General features: G+C 41.1%; 1 protein-coding gene across 1 annotated transcript in view; it reads left to right on the forward strand.

Annotated features, from left to right (window-relative positions):
- Window positions 1-3,380: 3,380 nt before the first annotated feature.
- Window positions 3,381-21,851, forward strand: part of AKAP7 (A-kinase anchoring protein 7) — a 125,295-nt gene continuing 106,824 nt past the window's right edge. The window contains 5 exon segments of the mRNA XM_067546745.1: window positions 3,381-3,774; window positions 13,156-13,212; window positions 13,215-13,295; window positions 13,707-13,846; window positions 18,646-18,782. Coding sequence (XP_067402846.1) covers window positions 3,510-3,774; window positions 13,156-13,212; window positions 13,215-13,295; window positions 13,707-13,846; window positions 18,646-18,782 — 680 coding nt within the window. The 5' untranslated portion in view covers window positions 3,381-3,509.

Below are 21,851 nucleotides of genomic sequence, written 5' to 3' on the forward strand. Positions count from 1 at the left end.
AAGGTTGTTAGCTAAGAACAATTTATATAACTATCCATCACATACAAAATCAAAGAACATAAAAGCAAGAAATTACTTGGTAAGAAATCTACAATTCTTACATTGTCAATATACCAAACAAAATACATTATTCTTCTCTAGTACAAAGAAATACATCTTTCAATCAAAGCACAACTTAAACTCCGACACATTGTTTTTGTTATATGTATTCTGGTATGAAAACGTGTTATGTGGGAAATATTATCAGTTAAAATATTTATCAATTGACAACAGAGTTGCTATGGTAATTGCAACTGCCATTTCTTGAGAATAGATAAGGTTACAAAACTGCCTATTTGTTGCTTTTGAGGTGTAGCCATCTTTCTTTAAACCATTTGTATGTGTTTCCCCCGTTATCTACAGCATTTTTCTCAACAAACTATTCTTTACCATATGACAGACTTCTAATTTATTCATTGCCTTATTTTCTATACTAAATTTTTCCTCTTTATAACTGTATATAGGTCAGTAAAATTTGTATTAGTTTCCTCCAGTTCTATACTCTTACTGTAATGAAAATTGGCTCTCTGTGATCAACAGATCATCAAAGTTCTGAATTCCTCCCCAGAGAATACACAATGATTTTAAAATTATTACAATCTGTAAGTATCTACATGGGGAACAAATATTTAATAATAGGGTCTTCAGCCTAACAGAGAAAGGTATCACATGATCCAATAGCTAGAGGCTGAAGCTAGACAGATTTAGACTGGAAATAAAGCATACATTTTTTAACAGTGAGGGTAATTAGAACAACTATTAGAACAACTTACCAAGCATTGTGGTGGATTCTCCATCACTGGCAATTTTAAAATCAAGATTAGATGTTTTTCTAAAAGATAAGCTCTAGGAATTATTTGGGTGAAACCTTTTATCATTTTGGTTGCTCTCCTCTGGACTCTTTCCCATTTGTCCACCTTTCCTAAAGTGTGGTGCACAGAATTGGACACAGTACTCCAGCTGAGGCCTCAGAGGTGCCGAGTAGAGTGGGATCATTACCTCCCAGGTCTTACATATACAACACTTCTGCTGTTAATATACTCCATAATGATTCATGTTGACTCTGCAGGGTTTAGGCGGCGGGTGCCGGTTCGTACGTGCAACCTGGCAGGCTCCGCATGTCCCTGTGGTCTAAATCCTGCTGCCGAAATTTGTGCAATGGCGAGCAAGATTCGGCGGAGAGTACAGCTCTCCCCTTTTTTTTCCTCGAGTACCACTCGGGTCAGGACTAGTGGTACTTGACCTGACCAGACTGGTACTGGGGAAAAAAAGGTTGAGAGCCGCTGCTGTACAGTATTCTGTGCTCCGAATTCTACTCCGGTTCTCTGAAGTGCTTGCAACTGCACCAGCTCCCAGCTTCCATCGGAAGCAGTTTCTTATTCTTTTTATATTAGTTTATTAAGGAACTCTTCCATAGCATTACTGACTTTCCTAACTGTCATATTAACTTTAAATTGCTCTACTTTGTTCTTATAATACAGGCTTTTTTCTCTCCCTTCCATTTTCCCAGTTTCTGTAGTTTTGTGATCTGAATTTTTCCTTTCTTTCCCTAGTAAACCACTTATTACTATCCAGAATGTCAGCTCTGCTTTGTTCTTCACCCCACCAGAAAAAAACACATTGTAGCCATATTTTGTGCTTACTTTTTCTTGGCAATTTAACTCATACTTTCATTCTGTGGGAGTTGACCAGCATGACTTTTCTCCATCACAACTGTCCTTTTCAGAAGTTAAACGGGACTCATTTTAATGAAGTGTATGCTACCAAAATCTTAACAAAGGGCTTGCTGCAGTCTAGATTTAAATGGTAATGAAAATCCTAAGGCTGACTTGCTTCATCCAAGCCCCTGCAAAAATCAAACCAAACCAAAAAAGCCACACACACCCTGCAACAGCAAGTTTCAGAGCCTGTGTCAACTGACTTGGGCTCATACTGCAAGGCTAAGAACAGCAGTGTAGACATTCCTGCTGGAGCTGGAGCTGACTCTGAAACACAGGCTCTGAAACCCAGCCTCAACCCAAAGGAAGTCTTCATTGCTATTTTTAGCCCCCAGCATGAACCCCACAAGACTGGGGTCAATTGACCTGGGTTCTGAGACCTGCTGCCACAGGGATTTTTTTTGCAGCATAGACATACCCTAACTTGGAGTTGAAGAGATTTGGAAGAATTAATAATACCCTGCTGGGGTATTCAGTTCTCAGCTACTGCTTCAAATTCTTAAGAAGGATGTCTCTCTCCTTAGCCAGCCCTCCCTCCTATGTTTTATAAGAACTTGCTCCAACTAATGTACTTTTGTTTTCTGGTACCTCATCAGCTCCTTTCCTACTGCTTTGGTGCACAGGTTTGTTTGAAACCTAGACCCAATTTCCACAGGGTAGTTGTTAGATCCAAATTTTGTTCTCCTAAATACGTATGGTGTTCCTCTACAACTAGTATGAACCCCGTTAAATGTTCCCTGGTCTAACTGTTGCACTCTTGGTGGCATATTTTATAAATTCTGTTTAGCTGAAGCTCCAAATCGCCATGGTACAAACAGAAATGTTCGAAATGACATTTGCTTGACCCCACAATGTTGCTGCGTTCACAGCTGACACCCAGAGAAATGAAACAGAAGATGAAATACTCTCGGTTGGAAAGTTGCAAAGTAGCACTTTCTTCACTGACGGTCGGGGGTTGGCCAAGCCAAGCCTGAGTGAGAGGCGCTGCCACCCTATGCGGCGGGTCGGAGCAGGAATTGGAACCAGCCCAGCGGGACAGGAATCCCTGCTGTGGGGTGAGTGCAGGGCAGGCTCGCTCTGCAACGCCCCGGCGGCAGGACTCCTGCCCCTTCTTCCCCAGCCAAAAAATGCCGGAGGCAGGTGTCCCTGCTTCTTCCCGCGGGCCCCGCGCGAGCTCTGCAGGCTTCGGGAACAGCCTCCCCCTCCAAGCCACGAGTGCGGCGCCAGCTGCCTGAAGGTCACAGAGCCCAGACTGTGCCCACGTGCCAGCAGCCCGGCCACCCCGCCCTCTAAGGTCTAGGGTTAAGAGGCCCCGAGCTGCCAGCACCCTCCCTGGGGAGCCGATCCGCAGCCAGAGGCAGGCCGATCGCCGGGCCTCCCTGCACGGCCCCGAGCCATTGCCCAGCGGAGCGGCGGGATCGGACACCCGCCTCGCGCTCCCTCCCCCCCGCGGGGAGCGCGTGAGACAGAACGGCCGGGAGCGGGCTGAGCCCACACGCCCTCCTCCAAACCCGAGGAAGGGCCGCTCGCGGCTGCACCCGATTCCCAGCGTGCAACGCGCGCGAGCCGCGCTCTCTGCCGCATTGCACGCTGGGAGCGGCGTTGCCCGCTCTGACTTCTCGCTGCCGGGCCCTGCCAATCGGCCTGGAGTCGTCGCCCCCCAGGGCGCAGTGACTGTGTTTGGCCCCTGTCCCGTCCCGTAGCAGCGGAGGACAAACGACACCCCCCCCACGCACCCAATGCCCGCCGGTCATGCGGCGGCTGCTGGTGTTGACTCTCCGGCTCCCTCCCGCCCGCCTACTGGCGGCGGCTCCCGCGCTCCCCGCCCCGCCGGGGCAAAGATCACCGCCGCCTGGTTGGGGAGAGCGGCGGGCAGCGGCCGCCGCCTGCGTGCTGGGCTCCAGCCGCTCCATGGCGCAGTGCGGGGGTGCCGCGCTGCCCGGGCCCGCCCGGCAGAAGGGGCCGGGGCCGGCCGCCGGGCACCCTCCCCCCGGAGCGGGCCAGTCCCTGGAAGATGGTGAGGAGGGGGCCGGGCCCCGGGGGTGCGGGGTTCCCGCGCGCAGCCAGGCTCCGCTCCCCGGCCCGGACTCGCCTCCGCTCCGGGCCCTGCCCTGTAGCCCGCTCCGCTGAGTGCCGCCGGGCTAGACGGACCCCGCCGAGCCCAGGCACAGGCAGCTCCCCCGCCCCGGCCTGCAGCATCGCCTGTCCACGCTGCTGTGCGCGGCCGTGGTGTGTCTATGCAACAGCAGCAACCCCCCCCCCCCCCGCGCTGCTGCCATCGTGGCCCCAGCCACCCTACCACTAGAGCCAATTAATTAGCCAAAGCGGTGCCGCCCTGCTCCCCCCCCCTCCAATTGCTCAAGCCAGCCAGCCAGCCGCTGCTGTCCTGTAGCAGAGAGAGACTCCGCCCTAGGGTCGGCACTGAAGTGACACAGTCTCTACTACGCCAAGGCGCTCACGCTCTCACTAGACAAGAGCCGAAAAAAATATTGTCCCTCTGGGAACTGACGAGTGATGTGAGGTCATTCCAGAAGGCTAGGGGGGAGCCGCGAGTGAGCCCCTCTCCCCTGACTCCCCCTTCAGGGACATAGGCACAACGCCATTCTTCTAGGCGCTGTAACGCAGGAGAGAGAAAGTGCAACACGCAGAGCAACAGCCACTCTCTTTCTCCCTGTCTTTGAGGGTGGGGACAGGCTGCGTAGACGGTATAAAGTATAACCATGTTTTTTTAGTCCGTGTATGACTCATCTGAATACAACAGATGGGGTTGCGTGCATAGAGCAGCTTTTAATGTGCAGTTGTGTGAGATCTTTTAGATGCCTTGGACCTATCAACTCAGGCAGCCAGAATATCAGAGCAGTCTAGGAAAAACTGAGCAGGTATCCCCTCCGATGGTATCTTAGCAAGAGCAGGGTGTGTACAGCACATTTGCACGGAGTGGCAGCATCACCATGGGGCAATGAAGTATAACATATCTTACCAGCAGGCCACTTAGAGGGAGTCTGGCTATCTGTATCAGTTACACACAGGCAGAGGTAAGGTCCTATCTACACTACACTTAGCTAGCTAGAACTGAAGTGTAGCCCCTATGCCTGGTTTATGGCCAAGGCAACATACTCCTAGCTTTTGCCACTTATAGTGTGTGGACAATAACCATAGTCAGAGACAATCATATCTAATTGCAAATACTTAAACTCTGTCAAGGTACAGTTTTAAAATACCTCTACATCCTCCTTTTCCCTTGAAAGGGACAAGTTAAACAGCAGGGGCTAGATCTACAGAAGTATTTAGCTATCTAAATCCAACATTTAGATCCTCAAAATCCCTGCACAGCTGCACTTTGACTCTAGGCACCCAAAGTCCTTTGGTGCTGACATTTCCACTGGTAAATCTCACAGGCAGCTAACAATTCGCCAGTGAACAGGTACACAAATGCCTCAGTGGTGATGCCTGGACACCTAGCTCATGCCTAAGCCGGAGCAGGATCCTCAAACTAGGTGTTCCCCTGCCTATCTTGCCTTGGTGCCCGATCTGGTTGGCAGCTTCTGAGAACACCAACCAGATCAGGTCCAGCGCAAAACACCAGAGAGGAAGTGGTACATCCTCCCTTACCTTTGTCTAAGTGTTTAGAGCAATGTTTTTCAACCTTTTTGATACCAGGGACCAGCTTTCTATACTCTGTCAGGGAGATCTCAGGAGCTGGTGTTGGTCCATGGACCGCTCGTTGAGAAACAGTGGTTTAGAGCATTCATGCAGGATATGGGAGACCCTAATTCCACCTTCTGCCTGAAATTGAGCAGGAACTTGAACTTTGTTTTCTCCCCTCCTCCCAGGAGGGTGACCTATTCACTGGATTATGGGTAGTCTGGGGCAGGTCTCTCTCTTGTTGAAAAGGAGGGAAAGAGGAATGCAATCAGTATATTTAAATAGCTCTTATCTATCTATCTATCCATCCATCCCCTCCTCCTTATTCCTTTTGTTATCCACAGAATGCATTTTAGGTGACTGGAGGAATCAGAACACTTAACTCTTGCCCATTTTAAATTCAGATATGCCTCTTTTCCCTATTGAAAGATGCTCTCATTTTTATACTAGTAAATTTGGATCAGACATGCTAAATCACACATAGGTTATAAAATAAGTGATTTGTGCTTAAGAAAGTAGTTCCACTTGTGTCCCTAACTTTTGGTCTATTATAATCAGATTTTAGTTAAGCGCTAAAACAGAAATGAGGATCAGAGAATTCCAGCCTACTTAAAGAAAAGCTATCACACACAAATAGTTACATATACACACACCCACATAAGTTTTCAAAGCAGTAATAGTCATCAGTTTCACCATTTCCTTAACTGTGAATAGTCTTAAGGAATGCTACCATTTTACTGATACTTCCCCCCTAGAAGTTTCATTCTAACTGAAAAAGGCTCAAAGAATACAGCACCCATTTCAGGAAATAAAAATGAGGGAGTATTGCAGTTTCTTATTAAAGTTATGACATTCTGGCTAAGGTAACTAAAATTAATTAAAAAAAACCTGAACTTACCCCAGCTTTTGATAGTCAAGGCATTCATTTAGGTTGCATTCTCTATTACATAAATATCAGATGATATTCTAGATAGTTTAAACTAACATTAAATTTAGGACTCTTGAAAACAAAAGTAGACAGCTTTTTCTCTTTCATTAGATTTGGTGCTTAGAATATATTTTATATTGCAATGCTCTTTTCTTTGAGTAATAACCAACTAATTTAAGTCAATGAAAAAGGAGGGAGTTGTTTACTTGGAGCTCATCCTTTAGGATTTAGGGACACTCTGGATGCTTGCCAACTTAGGCCAATTGCACATCCATCACTCAGTGACTGAAAGAGGGACATTGTCAAGACTAGTTGTTCCTCTGCTCTGTTCATCTGTTATTGTAAGCAGGAAGAATTTTTCAGAGTGGCATTTGTCTTTCAGTACACTGCTTTCTTAGCAAACTGAGAAAAGGGAGGAAGTGACATACTGAACGAATGCCAACATGCATACTGGCCCCAGTCCCGCAACTGACTCCATGTGAACAGATCCCTGTGTTTACATGGAGTCCCACTGATTTCAGTTGGGCTCCTCATACGTATCAATTGTGGGCTGTGGATCCAAGAAACCCAAATCACAAGTTATCTTCCAAATGCCTACCTGGAAATGCAGACTTGATATAGGATTCACATTTTAAAGGATTCACTTTTAGCGAATTGGAGTGAGTGGAAGCATTTTTAAAGTCAGACTAAATTTAAAAAGTCTGTATACCTTGACAGTGGCATTCATCCATAACATGTAGCTGCCAATGTTATTTACACAAGTAAGATTCCCTAACATCTCACATATAGGGTTTACAAATGAAAAGCAAAGGAAATAAGGCTATTTTAAAAAAAAAAAAAAAAAAAAAAAAAAAGGGATTATAAAAGCCACCAAGGACATACATTACTTCTAGCTATGTAAGGAAATAATTTTTATTACACATTTGTTTAGACGACGAATCTGGTGCAGGAACTTTATGCAACATGCTTTAATGTACAGCATGATTAAGATATCTGCTATCACAATGGAGTCTAGTCCAAACACATTCTTAATTTTTGAAGAATAAGGAGAAAAAAGGTGACATGCATACACCTACCTAGTTCCTAGAACCAATACAAATACACTAGCCTCACCAAGTGTCCTTAAAGGAATTTCTTTAACTTAAACTATTTAAAATTAAATACAATTATTGGTTCCCAATTGTCTAAAATTGCACATCCTGTTATTTTTGTTAACTCTCCCTCTCCCATGCCATGGCCTGCTTGTTTGTTTCCTTCATTAGCTATGTTTTGTCCTTTAGATTGTAACCTCCGTGAGGCAGGGACTATCATTTTCCATAGGTTTGTACACGTAGTGCAATTGGGCCCCAGCTTGATTGGCCTCTGAGCCCTATCACAATTGACGTTAAATAATAAATATAATACTGTTCAAACAATGGTCACAGAAAAACGTTTGTCTCTCTTCTTCTTAATTGTCCTTTCAGAGAACAGGCAATCCATCTAAATATCTTATTTCTTTTTAGAGGGACAAAGTGGGTGAGGTAATATATTTAATTGGACTAACTTCTGTTGGAGAGAGAGAGAGAGACAAGCTTTCGAGTTTACACACAGCCCCTCTTCAGGTCTTTTTATTCATTTGATATCCAGTTTAATAACTGCAACAGATCCTGCATAGCCTCAGGACTTGGATCACAATTTACCTTGTGATTTTCCCCTCCGCCCTTTATGCAGAAGCCAATTAGCACTTAATCAGGTGTTTTATCATCCCTAGCACTAGGGATGAGGTATCCAAGAAACAGTCTACAGGGTTCTAATAACCCAGATCAGATTTGTTACACTACATTTGTCAAATCAGTGGTTGCTTTGCATACCACAAGAACGTAATGTGCATGTTTACTGCCAAATTTTCCCCTGGGGGTTAGATTTGGAATATCTGCATTAGTTACCAGTGAAGCTTTTAAAATGTGCTTGTCTGTGGTAATGAGGTGTCCTGTGATAAACTGCAATTCTGACATAAGTTATTTTTCCAGTACACTACCACCATTGTAATGTGGAGTTTTCCCAGGAGACTAGCTGGATGCTTCCTTTTGTGCACATTTGTTGTTGAGAAATGCAAAGAGATTTCAGTTTACATTTAAAAAAAAAAAAAAGATATAATTTGATATGCATAATGTTAGAGTAAAATGACAGAATCTGAAGCAAACATAGGAAAAAATGACTTGTGGATAAATGTATATTGTACAATTAGTAAGTCTGGAAAAAACATTTCTTATGAATCATTGGTTAGGCTGACCCCTTCATTATCCTGCTGGCTTGACATCCTGCCACCTGTACTTCACAAAGAAGTTTGGAAACTGAATTTAGCTCTCTTAAATGAAAAACAAAGCATATTGAGTGGAACAAGTGAATTGTGATTTATGTTTCTCCTTATCTACTGCTTTCAGAATTCCTAATAGATGGAAACACTGTACTGATTGACAATTTCTAAGAAATTTTAAATTGTCCTGTTGCTTATTAATTATATTTGAATGATCTTTTAACTCCAAAGAGACTTGCCAGAGCTCATGTATTTCATGTGACACTCATGCATTTTCAAAGTGTCACATGTTTCTGCACAACTAGTAAAATGTCAGACATTTTAGAAAGAGACCTTTTTTCCCCCACAGAATATTTAGTAGAGGAAACTGCAAGCCAAGTTGCCATGGATTCTAATTCTAGCACTTCTGACAGTTCTTAATACTTCTGTGCACTTACTGACTTTTATTAACCAAGGCCTCTGACCTCTACCTTAGGGGAGGCAATTTACCCATTTTACAGATGAAAGAGGGTGGATAAGGTCATTGTAGGCAATGCTAATATGACCATTCCAAATTTCACCCACTTTGCTATGCTGCCTTTCAGATGTAATGGACTAATTTATGTATGTGTTTGTCTGCTTATGCTAATACAGTGTGGATCTTTATCCCTCTTTAGCGGCTAGATCACAGAGAGGTTTATGTGTCTGCTACTGTACATTGTTCTTTAGCCCAAATGATAGAAGCTCATGCTTTTAGAATCAGTGATCCCAGATTTAGTCACTGCAGGTTACTCAAAACAGGGGAGCTATACTGTCTTTAACCAACAGACCATACTCTGCACAGAGCCAGGAATAGAATCCTCATGCCCAACCTACTACTGCTAGTTCACAAATAGTTATGTAATTCAATGATAAGTGTTCTCTCTCTGGGATCTCTCACAGAGGATAACAGCACATCTCATGTAATTATTCCTATGTTTAAAGTGGTAGAGGTCTATGGTGTCCCTCTGAGAGCCATGGATTCAGACCTGGTTTATGATCTAAGTTAGTATGCAGACTCTAGAATAAATTAAGTTATTTCATTTTGCAAGTCACGTTGAGGTGAAGTTGAATATTTGTTTTATTGTATTTTTAGTGTTTGTACTTTGGTTAACACATGCTTTCCCTTTAAGAACGAGGGAGGGGGGCCGCACATAATATGGCATTTGTTTGAAGGAAACAGCAGTTTGTAGGAGATGTTGGCTGTGTGTGCAGAGAGTGGAAGACCCAGCCTGCAATATTGCTAGCTATTTGTATTAAAAATAATGAGTCTGACCCCACAAAAATCTTGAGATTGGCTTAAAAATCATGAGATTTTTAAAAAAGTAACATTTTGATAATCCTTTTTGCCCTCTGGTTTTTGAGCTTTTAGAATACACCTGGATCAAATTTCCAGGGTTTTCTCAGCAACCTCCACAACAGTGAAGGCTAGAAACTTACTTGTTTAAAAATGAAAGTCGAGATTCTCATGTAAACACTTGACTCCAGACGCTGGAGCTTTAAGAACAATTACAAGATTCTTGGTAAAATCCAAAGAGCTGGCAACGCCATGCCTAGGTAAGCACCAAAAAAAGAAGAATTTAATTTAACAATCTTACCTTTCCAGAAGGCAAACTTAACTCTTTGCAAAAGGTGTATCGTTAACTCTTCTCAGGGGATTAGATGCCTCGTGATATTGTAAATGATCTTCAGAGTCTTTTTGTCCTTGTAGGTCACAAGTATGAATCCAATTAACTCAGCAGGTATTAAAGATTGTTCCTGTTTAATAACGGATGTTTGGTGGCCCCTATATAAGCAGAGTTTGGTGAGTGTCAGTTCCAGCTCCTGCATCACAAAGTCATCACTACCACATTTTGCATTAATTGGCAGACTCAGGGCATGTACACACTGATGGCGGTGAATTCTCCACCATCAGATTGATCTATCTGGATCGATTGAGCAACAGTGAAGACCTGCTCAATTGATCCAGAAGTCGATTCAATAAAACCACCTCCTCAAAAGGCACAGTGCTGCATTGACGGGAACACATTTCCCATCGGCGCAGCACGGTGGAGACGGCGCACTAAAGGAAGTTAGGAAGTTGCCAGGAGTTATGCAAGCTACTCTGCGTAGCTTGTGTAACGTCCGTCAACTGCCGCCGAATTTCCCAGTAAGTGTGTACTAAGCCTCAGTAGAGATGCCAAGAATTTCATGGGCCTGTGGAGACTGATTTAGCCCTTTTACCTCTAGAAGTCACCCCAGATCACACCTGAGCCGTGTTAGTAGAGCAGTCCTCCTTGTTGCTGCCCTATAGATAAGCAGACACCATTCACCAGGGCTATATAAGCACTATACCCACATTTTTTTAAAAAGCTGGAATTTATGGTTATAAACAAATGAACTTAAACATGTAACATATTTACTTAAATATTTTGCATAAAGTGTCAGGGAACTGCCCAAAACTTGGCAGTTATGTTCAAGAAAACATTTTTTTGTTTTTTACTTTGAACTAATACAAGTCACAACCTCACAAATACATTGAAATACGGACACAAACAAAACATAACTGCTTTCCTGTAGGTGTGAAGAAACAGAGTTACAATTGTATTGACAGGTATGGTTATTCTGCTGTAACTGGGATCTTTTAATTGTTCTCTTCCTGAATGAGAGAAGAACCAACCAACTGATCACTATTCCTTTTATATAAAAGTGGATTGGAAGTTACTAAATATTAAAACTTACCCACTAATCAGCATTTCATATTTGCAAGAAATGCACCTTCCATAAATTTGTACAACCTGAACATTTGCATTCATTGGATTACACAGCAAGGCCCCAATACTGTAGATGTTTATGTGCTTAACTTTACTCAACCTAGTAGTCCCGCTGAATTCAAGAAAAACTCAGAAGGAGGAATTTTAAAGAGGAATTTTTACCCAGCAGCTTAAATCGGCAATCCTCTTGAAAGAGTTACTTTTGGATGAGGGGTTTGGATCAAAGGGCTGATAAAACACTCTTCAGTGCAATGGAAAGGTGTTAGGAGCAGTGTCACAGGGTCCACTCACCTCTGGAGCACCTCCTCCTGGTTGCTCTGGGGATTAATTGGTTCTAGGTTTGATGCTCCCTTCTGTTGGTTCCTCACCCTGTTATCTCTTCCTTTTCCTGGGACGCAGGGTGGTCCTTTGTGACTCAGCCCTCCAGGGAAGTGGGTCTCAACCAGGGGTAGGCATACCCCTGGGGATATGTAGAGGTCTTTCAGGGGGCACATAAATTCATCTAGATATTTGCCTAGTTTTACAACAGGGTACTTCAAAAAAAAAGCACAAAGTCAGTACAAACTAAAATTTTATACAGACAATGACTTGTTTATACTGCTCTGTATACTATACATTGAAATGTAAGTAGAGGATTTATATTCCAAATCAATTTATTTTATAATTATACAGTAAAAAGGAGAAAATAAGCAATTTTTTTCAGTTATAGTGTGCTGTGACACTTCTTTGCTTACAAAATCAGTCATAAAAATAAATCATTTTTAAGTGAGGTGAAACTTAGGGTACACAAGACAAATCAAATTCCTGAAAGGGATATACTCATCTGGAAAGGTTGAGAGCCACTGCTCTGGGATAGGAAAGCCCCTCCATACAAAAATAGTAGTCTTCCTAGCTTTAGCAATAATAGCTTGCTTTCTGCTAGACCATGGTACTTCCTCTGGACTCCTTCCTACTTCTTAGTTCTACCTTCTGGCTCCCCTAGCCCAAACTCCCTCCTCCAAAGAAGTAATCACAGACTACTTGGCACTGGAGCTGCTCGCATGGATAAACTACAGACTATTTTTCCCATAGCCTCTTTGTGCTGCTAATTTCCTGACATCATAAACCTGGCCCAACTCCTCCCCCAGCTGGACTTCATCAGCAATTAGGCCTTACCACGCCCTGGCTTTCCTCTGGGTGCAGCCTACAGGTTAATTGGTCTAATTTACCACTTCAGGCCTTGTGTGGGATGGACACTCCGTCACAGAAGGCCATTGTCACCTCAGAATTCTACCTACGGAAGTTACTGCACCCTTGTAGAGAGAGGAACCAGGATCGCTGGATAAATATTTAACCTGTACTTAACTTAACCTAACCAGCTCAAATGTTTTTAAATATCATTGACTTTGTCTACAGTAGGTACTAAGTAATGTTTAAAAACATGTTAATTTATAAATACAAGTTAAATAACATGTTTGAGCATCACTCATTTTCACAGTCTAGATAAGTCAGCCTTCTGCCCTGCCTGCCTGCCTGCCTTTCCTTAGGACTTGACAAGATGGTATGAAGCCAGCATATGTGGCTAAAAATGGGCCTTTACTCTGATGTAACAAAAAATTAGGATTGAGGTCCAAGCACATTTACTGATACGTTGAAGCAGGAAAAAAATTGCAACAAATGGGAAAGAGCAATTTGCTCTTATGCTGATAAAGTAATATATACTGTTTTGTCTCAGATTTGAAATCCAAGCCTAAATGTGTTGTTTTAAATGTATTCCAGATGGGTTGGAAAATGTGCAGGAAAAAGAAATCATTCCAAAGAAAAAGAAAAGAAAAAAAGAAAGAAAGGCTCACAAACTCCTGATTGTTTGATGGCAGAAATGCCACTTGACAGTACAGATACTGGAGATCAATTTGGCAGTAAGTATATTTAAACAAAACTGGTTTAAACATATGTAGATCAAACTTTTAAGCCCTGATCTGCAAGTTGGCCTATGCAGGCAGACCTTTCCACCCAAGCAAAACCATGTGAACTAGTTTGCAGAGTTAGGGTCATACAGTCACCATTACTAGGACTCAATTCTGCAAACAGGCATGTTAGAAACTTACTGTCCCTTTGTCTAAAATAAGGCTCTTCTACTTACAACTTCATTAATCCTATATAGGTATCTTATCTTTGAAAAATTAGTAAGAATGGGAGCCTTTTAATGGGGTACAGTGCTTTTTACCTTTATGTTGCTGGCTCAAGACCAACTCAAGTTGGTATTGTATATATTTTTGTTCTTAATGTGCATGTACAAAATAACTGTTTTGCCTTTCTTTTCCCCCCAGTCACTAGTAAATTTGAAATATATTTTAAAAAGAAGAGAAGGAGAACTACTGGAAGGAAGAATGAAGAAGACAGTCAAACAGAGAGGAAAAGGCAAAATCAGCCAAACTATTTCATCTCCATTCCAATTACAAACCCAAAGGTGGTATTCTTTTTTTATTCTCTTTTTCTATGAGCAAAATGTCAACAGGAGTGAATACGGCAAGCAATATTTAGCCTATAGTATGATCAATTATTTTATATTATTCTTTAAGGAACAGTGGCAAATTAAGAATCACACAGTCTAAAACCTTTTTTACCAACCATTGTTACAAATAATAGATTACTCTAACTCTGGTTCTCAACCCATGGGCTGTCGATGGCTCAATCAGCACACAGCTGCAAGCCATGTGACAGTCTCAGGGCCATACAGGTAGTATATATAGTGTGTGCATGCAACCCACGTAATGCAGAGAGAGCTGCATGTGTGGCACATAATGGTAAATGGGTTGAGAACCACTGCTCTAACTGAAAGATATTAGAGAACCATTTTTTCTCTCGTTAGGCAATTCATTAGATTTGTGGATTTGGCAGCATTTTGTGTGTAGTTGGTTTTATTTCTCTGCATACTCGGTTTTTCAGATTGTTTGTGAAAGTCATTCACACAGCAACAGGCAAGAGGAACATTTAAAAAAAAAATAGGAAAGTGTGATCTGTAAATCTACAAAATTGGTAGGAGGATTGAGGGCAAATATACAGTACATGACACTACCTTACCTCATTTTATTAAACTGGCTAGGTTTCATTTTGACTGTTTTCCTTTAAAACATGGAATTTGTCCCGTTTGTTGCATAATTCATAGTGAACAAATCACCTCAATCCAAAAACTGTAAACCTGTTACATAAAGAACATATTTCAGGATCATTATTGCCTAAAAAGAGGCATTTATAAGCATACTATGTGATTTTTTTTTTTTGCATATACTTACTGTGATTGGCATCCTTTGTCTGTGAGAGATGGTGGAAATTGCGGCTTATGATGTAGATGGTTTGCAATGTTTCATATGACTAAATAGTCCAATCTGAGATTTGCATAATCTTTGGTAGCTATTGCAAATATATTTTGTCTTGGTTGGGAGCAGCTTGCTTCCTACAAGCTGTTTTTCTCTTCGGGCTGTAGGAGCCAGCTCCTGTCATGGACTCTGATCTCCCTGATGGAGACAATGGTGCCACTTGTTACGATCACTTGCCAAGGTTTCCCACTGGTCAGGATCAATTCCAAATTCCTTCAGAAAGAATACCTACTAATATTTTACTAATATTTCAGTTCTTTAAGAAAATCTATCTCATGGTTGTTTTTATTGTTGTTGTAGTCATGTTGGTCAGCAGAAAGTGGAATTGCATCTGTACTATATACTCATACACAAACCCTGGCATTGAGGAATTTTGAATAATATCTGAAAATGAATTTAATAAAACCAAACTAGATGTGAAATTATAATGAAATCTTTTTCCACTCTTGGGTGTCTGTATGGAGGAAGATTGCAATGACTAATTGTATCAGACTCCAGGGCAGTCTTCACTAGATAATGAAGAAATGAGATCTTTTACACCATCTTAATTTGGAACCTCTCACTTACTCACTTTTACTCTTCTTATATAGCAATTGCAAGGATAGTGTGGTGGTTGAATAAACTGATACAAAATAATTGAGGAAAAAAGTGCTTCTGTCACTGCTGATAGGATTTGAATAATTTTTGTTGTTAAAGTAGAAAAGTCTAAACTCTGCAGCCATTTTCATGCTGCCTAAAGATGGTAATTACTCTTTTGGGCTTCATTTGTCATTAGCAATAATTGTGAAGGGAGCAGCTGTGCTAAGTCTCAGAGCATTTGAGGTGGGGGTTAATAATTATTATTTTGTCATTCTTAGCTTTTATGTTACAAAGTTTTGTTAGTAATTTTCTTAGATGTAGGGTTTGCCCTATAAGTGAGAGGCGCTGATTGGATTTTAAGCTGGTAGTTTTAGCCTGAATGGAAAAATTGAAATTAATACACGTGCAGTCTTATAAAGCCAGAGAGAAGCTTCTAACTACTGCTGCCAGTTCAGATGGTGATGGACAAAGAGCATCCTTTTGTGAAAATTTCATTTCACTAGTTTGAGGTGTTCCAGGCAATAGCACAAGCTTTCTGGCATCCAGATTTTACTTATTTCTTTTAGCTTTACGGTGAAAAACATCCCTGTGTTTCAGGAATAATTTTGCAATGGGGGATTTTTCAGGAAACATTAAATGAGTTATCCTGCTTGTGACTGAAAGATTTCTCTTGTGGTTATTTTAATGGTGTTTTGAATCTTTGGGGAAAAAATTACGATGCCCCATTAATTTTTTACTTCACACTATACTTTATATTAATTTAATAAAAATTGTTAAATTAAGAATACTTGTTTCCATCTCTTTTGGTAAATCTATGTGGATGAGGTTAAGATTAAGTTGATATGTTGTTTGTTTGTGAAGCTGCTGTTTCTAGGTCCTCAAGATTAGATTTTGATTAAATTGATTATACTTGATATATTACAACTGTAAAGGGAATAAGCTTTGTATTGACTTTTTAGCAGTATTCTTGCATGCAGCAAACTCAAATTCTTGCATTGCTGTTATTTGATACTATTCCGAATTATATATTGACGTTAATGGGGAGAGTGACTATGAGATCAGAACTAAAATACTTTTTTTTTAATTTTATTTTTTTCACACTTCATATCTAGAGAAAGAGGTGGGTAAAGAGTTGTTGAAATCTGCCCTTAACAATTTATTTTACTGAATTAAAACTACCAAGGTTTGTGAAGAAGACTGGAAGGATCTAATTAAATTGAATTGTCAGTAATAATGGCACATAAAATTTCATGTAGAAAAGTGCAAGGTAATGTACAGTGGGAAAAGCAATTTAAACATTTCATATTTATTAATGGGCTCATCAATAGTTATGAGAGATCTTAGAGGAGACTTGGTTAGCTTAATTAAAATATCTGATCTGTGTATCACACTGCTCAATAGAGTTTACTTAGGTAGTTGGCTGTATTAAAAAGAGAACAGAAAAGAATAAACAAAATCTGAAAATAGAAGCCTGCAAATTGATCGTACATCTGCATCTTGGAGGGTGTATTTGATTTTGGTTACCTGAATTCAAGAGGGACATGCTAGTGATGGACTTCTCCCAGAGACTCACAAACATACTTCTTTGTAACAATAGTTTGCCTTTGGAATAGTATAGATGGTGTAGAATGCTGACCTCATAGCTGCGTAGGGCTCTGTGCTCTTTCTGTTCTTTCCCATTTCTAGCTTTGGAACAGAGGGGCAGCTCCATTCTTAGTTCCCTGCTCATTCTCTGATGAGTACGGTTGCTGAATCCTGCTGTGGTCTGCCATCTTTGAAATTGACCTTGTTCACTAGTAAACATCTGGGGTTTGGTTTTGTTTGCTTGTTTTTGAGCCAAGACAGTCTTGATAATAGCTTCCAAGCTGTGTAAGTACATATCTTGTATATCTGGAAGGGCTTGTATTGTTAGAATTGTGCTTGCATTTTTTTCTTTTGCTCTCTCTCAGGAAGGAATACATTAAACTATTCACTATGTTGAAAATTTTCCTGGAAACTATCATCAGAAACTGAGTAAACTTGTAATTGAAATAATGGACCACTCTATAATTTGAACTTTTCCCCCATTGGGATAATTGCACTTTTCTCCAATTTATGAGATTAAGTATTATCTGTGTAGTCAAATTACAATTATCTGGGGTCTAATAAATTAAGCTAATTTTTTTTAAAAAAGAAGCAGATTGACAGTGTTTCAATAACAGTATGTATCTTTATTTTATATAAAGAAACTCCTAAAATATATTTTAAGAGAATGATTAAGTTCTTTTTCTCCTCAAATAGTAAAACCAGGAGTTGTAACTCAAAAGACCCAGCATGTTATTTACTGAACTCTCAACTGTGTGCTACATACAGGCTCTTGGAAAAGCTGGCTGTAGTCCTTCATCCTCTGCTGCAGCATGATGTTTATCATAGGCTGGTGGAGGAAATTCTTGCTGAAGCCTCTTATTTAATATATTGGCAGCACAACACTAGGGAAGATTGGAGTACCTTGAACCAGTGGTTCCCAACCTTTTTGGCTCAGGGGCCACAGATATTTTTATAGCCTTGAAGGGCCACCACTCTCCATCAGTAGACCCTGCCCCCCCGACCCCCACTGCAGCCAAACGGAAGGAGTTCAGCGAGGAGGCTGCCTCCTCGCTTATCTCCCATCCCTCTGGCTGCAGTAGGGAAACCGACAAGTCCTGTAGCGCTCCACCTGGCTCCCTTGGCAGTGGCTCCCTTCTGCAGCCAGGGGGACAGGAGATCAGTGCTTCCCTCCTTCTAGCTTCAGCAAGGACCCCAGCGCCCATGAACACAGGCAGAGTGCTTTGCCATGCTCCCTGCTGCAGCCAGGGGGAGAGGAGCACTGATCTCCCATCCCCTTGGCTGCAGCAAGGAGCCTGTACTGGGTTTGTAGCCCTGCGGCAATGTGCTCCATCTGGGTCCGTAGGCAGCGGCTCCCTCTTGCTGGCTGCAGAAGTGGAGCGGCAGGCCACTTTGAAAGACCTTTTGGCCTGTGGGCTACAGGTTGGGAACCACTGCCTTAAATTGTTCCAGGAATTATCATGCTTTTGTTGAGGACAAGCTATTACTGAGACGTGACTGTGGGATGTCCGTACACTAATAACTCCATTAATTCCTATCCACTTTGAGTTATTCAGGCAGATTAACAAAACTCTTATGAAGCAGATGATGAAACTTGTGTCTTCTTGAACAGGTTTTATGTGAACATCTGATTTTTAGCAAGTTTCTTTCTTGTTTGTATTGTATTGTGGGATAGAAAAACTATTAATGACTAGTTTTTGTATTTTTTGTATTTCTTGTTTCTTAGATTACAAGAGGTATTCAAGCTGTCCAAGACGCCATAGTAAAAAAGGATCACAGACTTTCCCAAGCAATGGTTGGTTATGGCTCCTTACATGTCACCCTGTTAGTGATGCATTTATCCAGCGAAGAAGAAGTTGGCAAGTAAGTGTTTTGCTGTTAAATTGTGTATATTAAAAATCTATTTCTTTGATTGTAGGGGAGTTCAGGGAAGAAACCCCATTTTAATGTACATGTATACAAGGTAACATTAATTCTAAATTTCCTGAGACTGATCATATATCTGCACTTGGGAATGATCAGAATAACATGATTCTGTTGTTGTGGCAGATGAAAGCATTTCAGTTCTATCATGTTGCAATCCTTTGTTTAGGCAGAGTTAGCTCTCTATGACCAATTCTGCGGCTCCTCCTTAGATCTGGCTTTTCATCTTTCTGCTATGGGTTAGCATGTAGTAGCTCCCTTGTGCTAGTCGACAGCTGCTTTCCATTTTTTCCTCTAGGCCAACCAGCTTATTTAGTTAGTTGGTCTTACCTGCTTGAACAGAGCAAAAGGAGAGAGATGATGTCTCAGGTAGCTAGGACTTAAAATATATAGAGCTTTAAAGATGAAAATCAATCCTTTGAATTGCACTTGAAAGCAAATAGAAAGCCAGTTTAGTCTGTGGAGCAGCCAGTCTCATTAAGCAGTTGGGCTGTTGCATTCTGCAACAGATGAGCTCTGAATTGTCTCCAGTGGGAGCCCACTGAAGTTGCACCTTATAGTTTCAATCTAGAGGTCACAAAGGTTAGTTCCTTTGGACTAAAGGCTAGTCCACATATAAGAAAAATTGTATCATTTATTGTACCAAATGCTGATGAATAACCCTTCTGGGACTTCAGGAACAATGGGGGATCCAACAGTCCCCTTAAATTGCATACCACCTTGATGAACAGCAGAAGCAGATGAATATTCCACATGAAACCAGTGCACATTAGATCAATTGTGAAAAGGTGTGGAGACATCTGTGGGGACAGCATGTCATTCATTAATCCATGGAATACTGTCATCCATAGAGATACAATGTAGTATGATAGAAAACATTGGTTAAGATTAAGGTTTTCTTTAAAAGATTGTTTGACATTACTAAAATTAACTATAAAGTAATAAGAATTCATTGACAGAATTAACTGAGAATTTTCAAACGTGTGTGAAAATTTGTAACTAACATTTTTCAAAGCTGTTTTTATGAGTGGTACACCATTTAGCAACCTTCATTTAAATTTAACCACATTTTTATTTTGGCAGTTGGAGTTAATAAACATTAGCTGTTTCCTTGATTTGGTCAATTTTTGTGTTTGCTTTAAAGTTACTACAGTACAGTTGCATGCTAATGTCCTTGTTTTTTTCTGTCCAGTGCTTTTTCAAGATTTGCTCCAAATTATCTTTTACCTAGGTCCCTACGAACAAATCGGGATGCATTAACAGCAAATGAATTAAATCCTTATTTAATTCTGTGGGAGGAAAACTCTACATGTTCATCTCCTCCAAAAGAGTTCTGTTTAAGCAATCAGACACAGACAGTATTTTTGTTGGCCTTGTTAAAAAGCACAAAGTACAAGGATACATGATTTTCTCCAAGTAGTGTAATCATTGCTGTTGTCATGCACTACTGGGAGTGTCTTAATGTTGTTATGAAATGTCAGGTGTGTCTGATAAACAAGCACTCCTGTTGAATATTATTATGAAGAACTAGAAGAAGTTCTAGTTGTATTAAACTTTCCTAAAACTATTCTGTGGTTAAAATTCCAAGTTGTAATTTAGAGCATATTTAGCATATTGTCTCTAGTAAGGGATTAAACAGCTTTTGCATGGGTATTTCATGTTGTATGTGGTAACAGAAACACTTTGGTAGCTAGGGGCATAATTTTTTCAATAAGAGAAAAATATAAAATGCATTGAAAGTGTTTGGGCTTAGTGCACTTAAGTTTCAATAACAAAAAATGAGATATTGGACTCTCTAAATTATCTACTGTGCTTGTTTCCCCATTCCCCTCTCAGACATTGGGACACCGGAACCTCTAAGATTCTGTGTACTTATCCCTCCCCAGAACACATGAGCAGAAGCCTGCCAACTCACACTCCAGGGAATGATACATAAGGCCCTGATTCCCTGATGGGAGAGCTACAGAGGTGGCCAGCAGGAAAGAACAGCAGAGGAACAGGCCAGTCTAGATCTGCTGGACACCCTCTCAATTCCCCAAATTCTCTGCCCCCTGAAATACAAGGGCAGGAGCACATGAGCTTCCTCCTGCCCTGGGCAATGCCCATGAGACCATTGCTGACTTAGGGCAGCAGCTGTGATGTAATGGAAGCATGCTTTCAATGACTCCAGATGATTTCACATCCTGCTGATGTCAACAGAATTGTTAACTGAGCTAAACTGTGAAAGTTCAAGAGGCAGGGGCAGTGTGGGGTTGACTGCTAATTGGAGATTGACATTGGGAGGGAGATGGAGGAAAAAAGGAGATAACTGACATTAAAATAAAACAAAAGCTGAAAGTAATACAATATAATAGGAAGCATTAAACAAACTGAAAGTTTCTGTGAGATGGCCAGGGTGAAAGAAGGGCATGTTAGTTCAACAATAGGGGAGAACATTGGCTTAAGTATCTGGGCAGAGGGATAAAGGGATGTGTGGGTAGGATGGGAATATGGCTTGGGGAAACCATGATTAAAAAATGTAACTTTGACCGTTGCTCACAAGTTATCTGTCTCTTTCAGTTTACTTTGTCTAATTAAACTGTAGTCTCTTTGGACAAGGAATGTATCTTTTTACATGGTTATATAGGTCCTACACAATGGGATCTTGATCCTGAGTAGAGTATGTGGGCATTTAATAATAATGCACTAGACTGCTTACAAGAGAGAATGGAGGTTTTTAGTTCTTTCCTGCCTGTGTTTAAACTTTTGAAAGAATGGATTTGAAGAGTGAAAAGCTGAACTGTGCATTCTTTGCCATTATATACTTCACTAATTTTTGATACAGAACACCACTAGATTTACAGAAGGAGACAAAGTGCTAAGTTACTTTTAACAAGTTTGGTTTCAGCAAGGTCTATCTTGGCCCTAACTTGCTTTCACATATATGCTACAGCAAATAACTGGTAACTTTTAAAAAGTAAACCTTGGAACAGAGAAAGAAAAAGGAACAGATATACCCCACATGTGACC

Source organism: Emydura macquarii, unplaced genomic scaffold (assembly GCF_026122565.2).
Source record: "Emydura macquarii macquarii isolate MOO-44397 ecotype Brisbane River unplaced genomic scaffold, CSIRO-AGI_Emac_v2 contig_1146, whole genome shotgun sequence".
NCBI classification, from domain to species: Eukaryota; Metazoa; Chordata; order Testudines; family Chelidae; genus Emydura; species Emydura macquarii.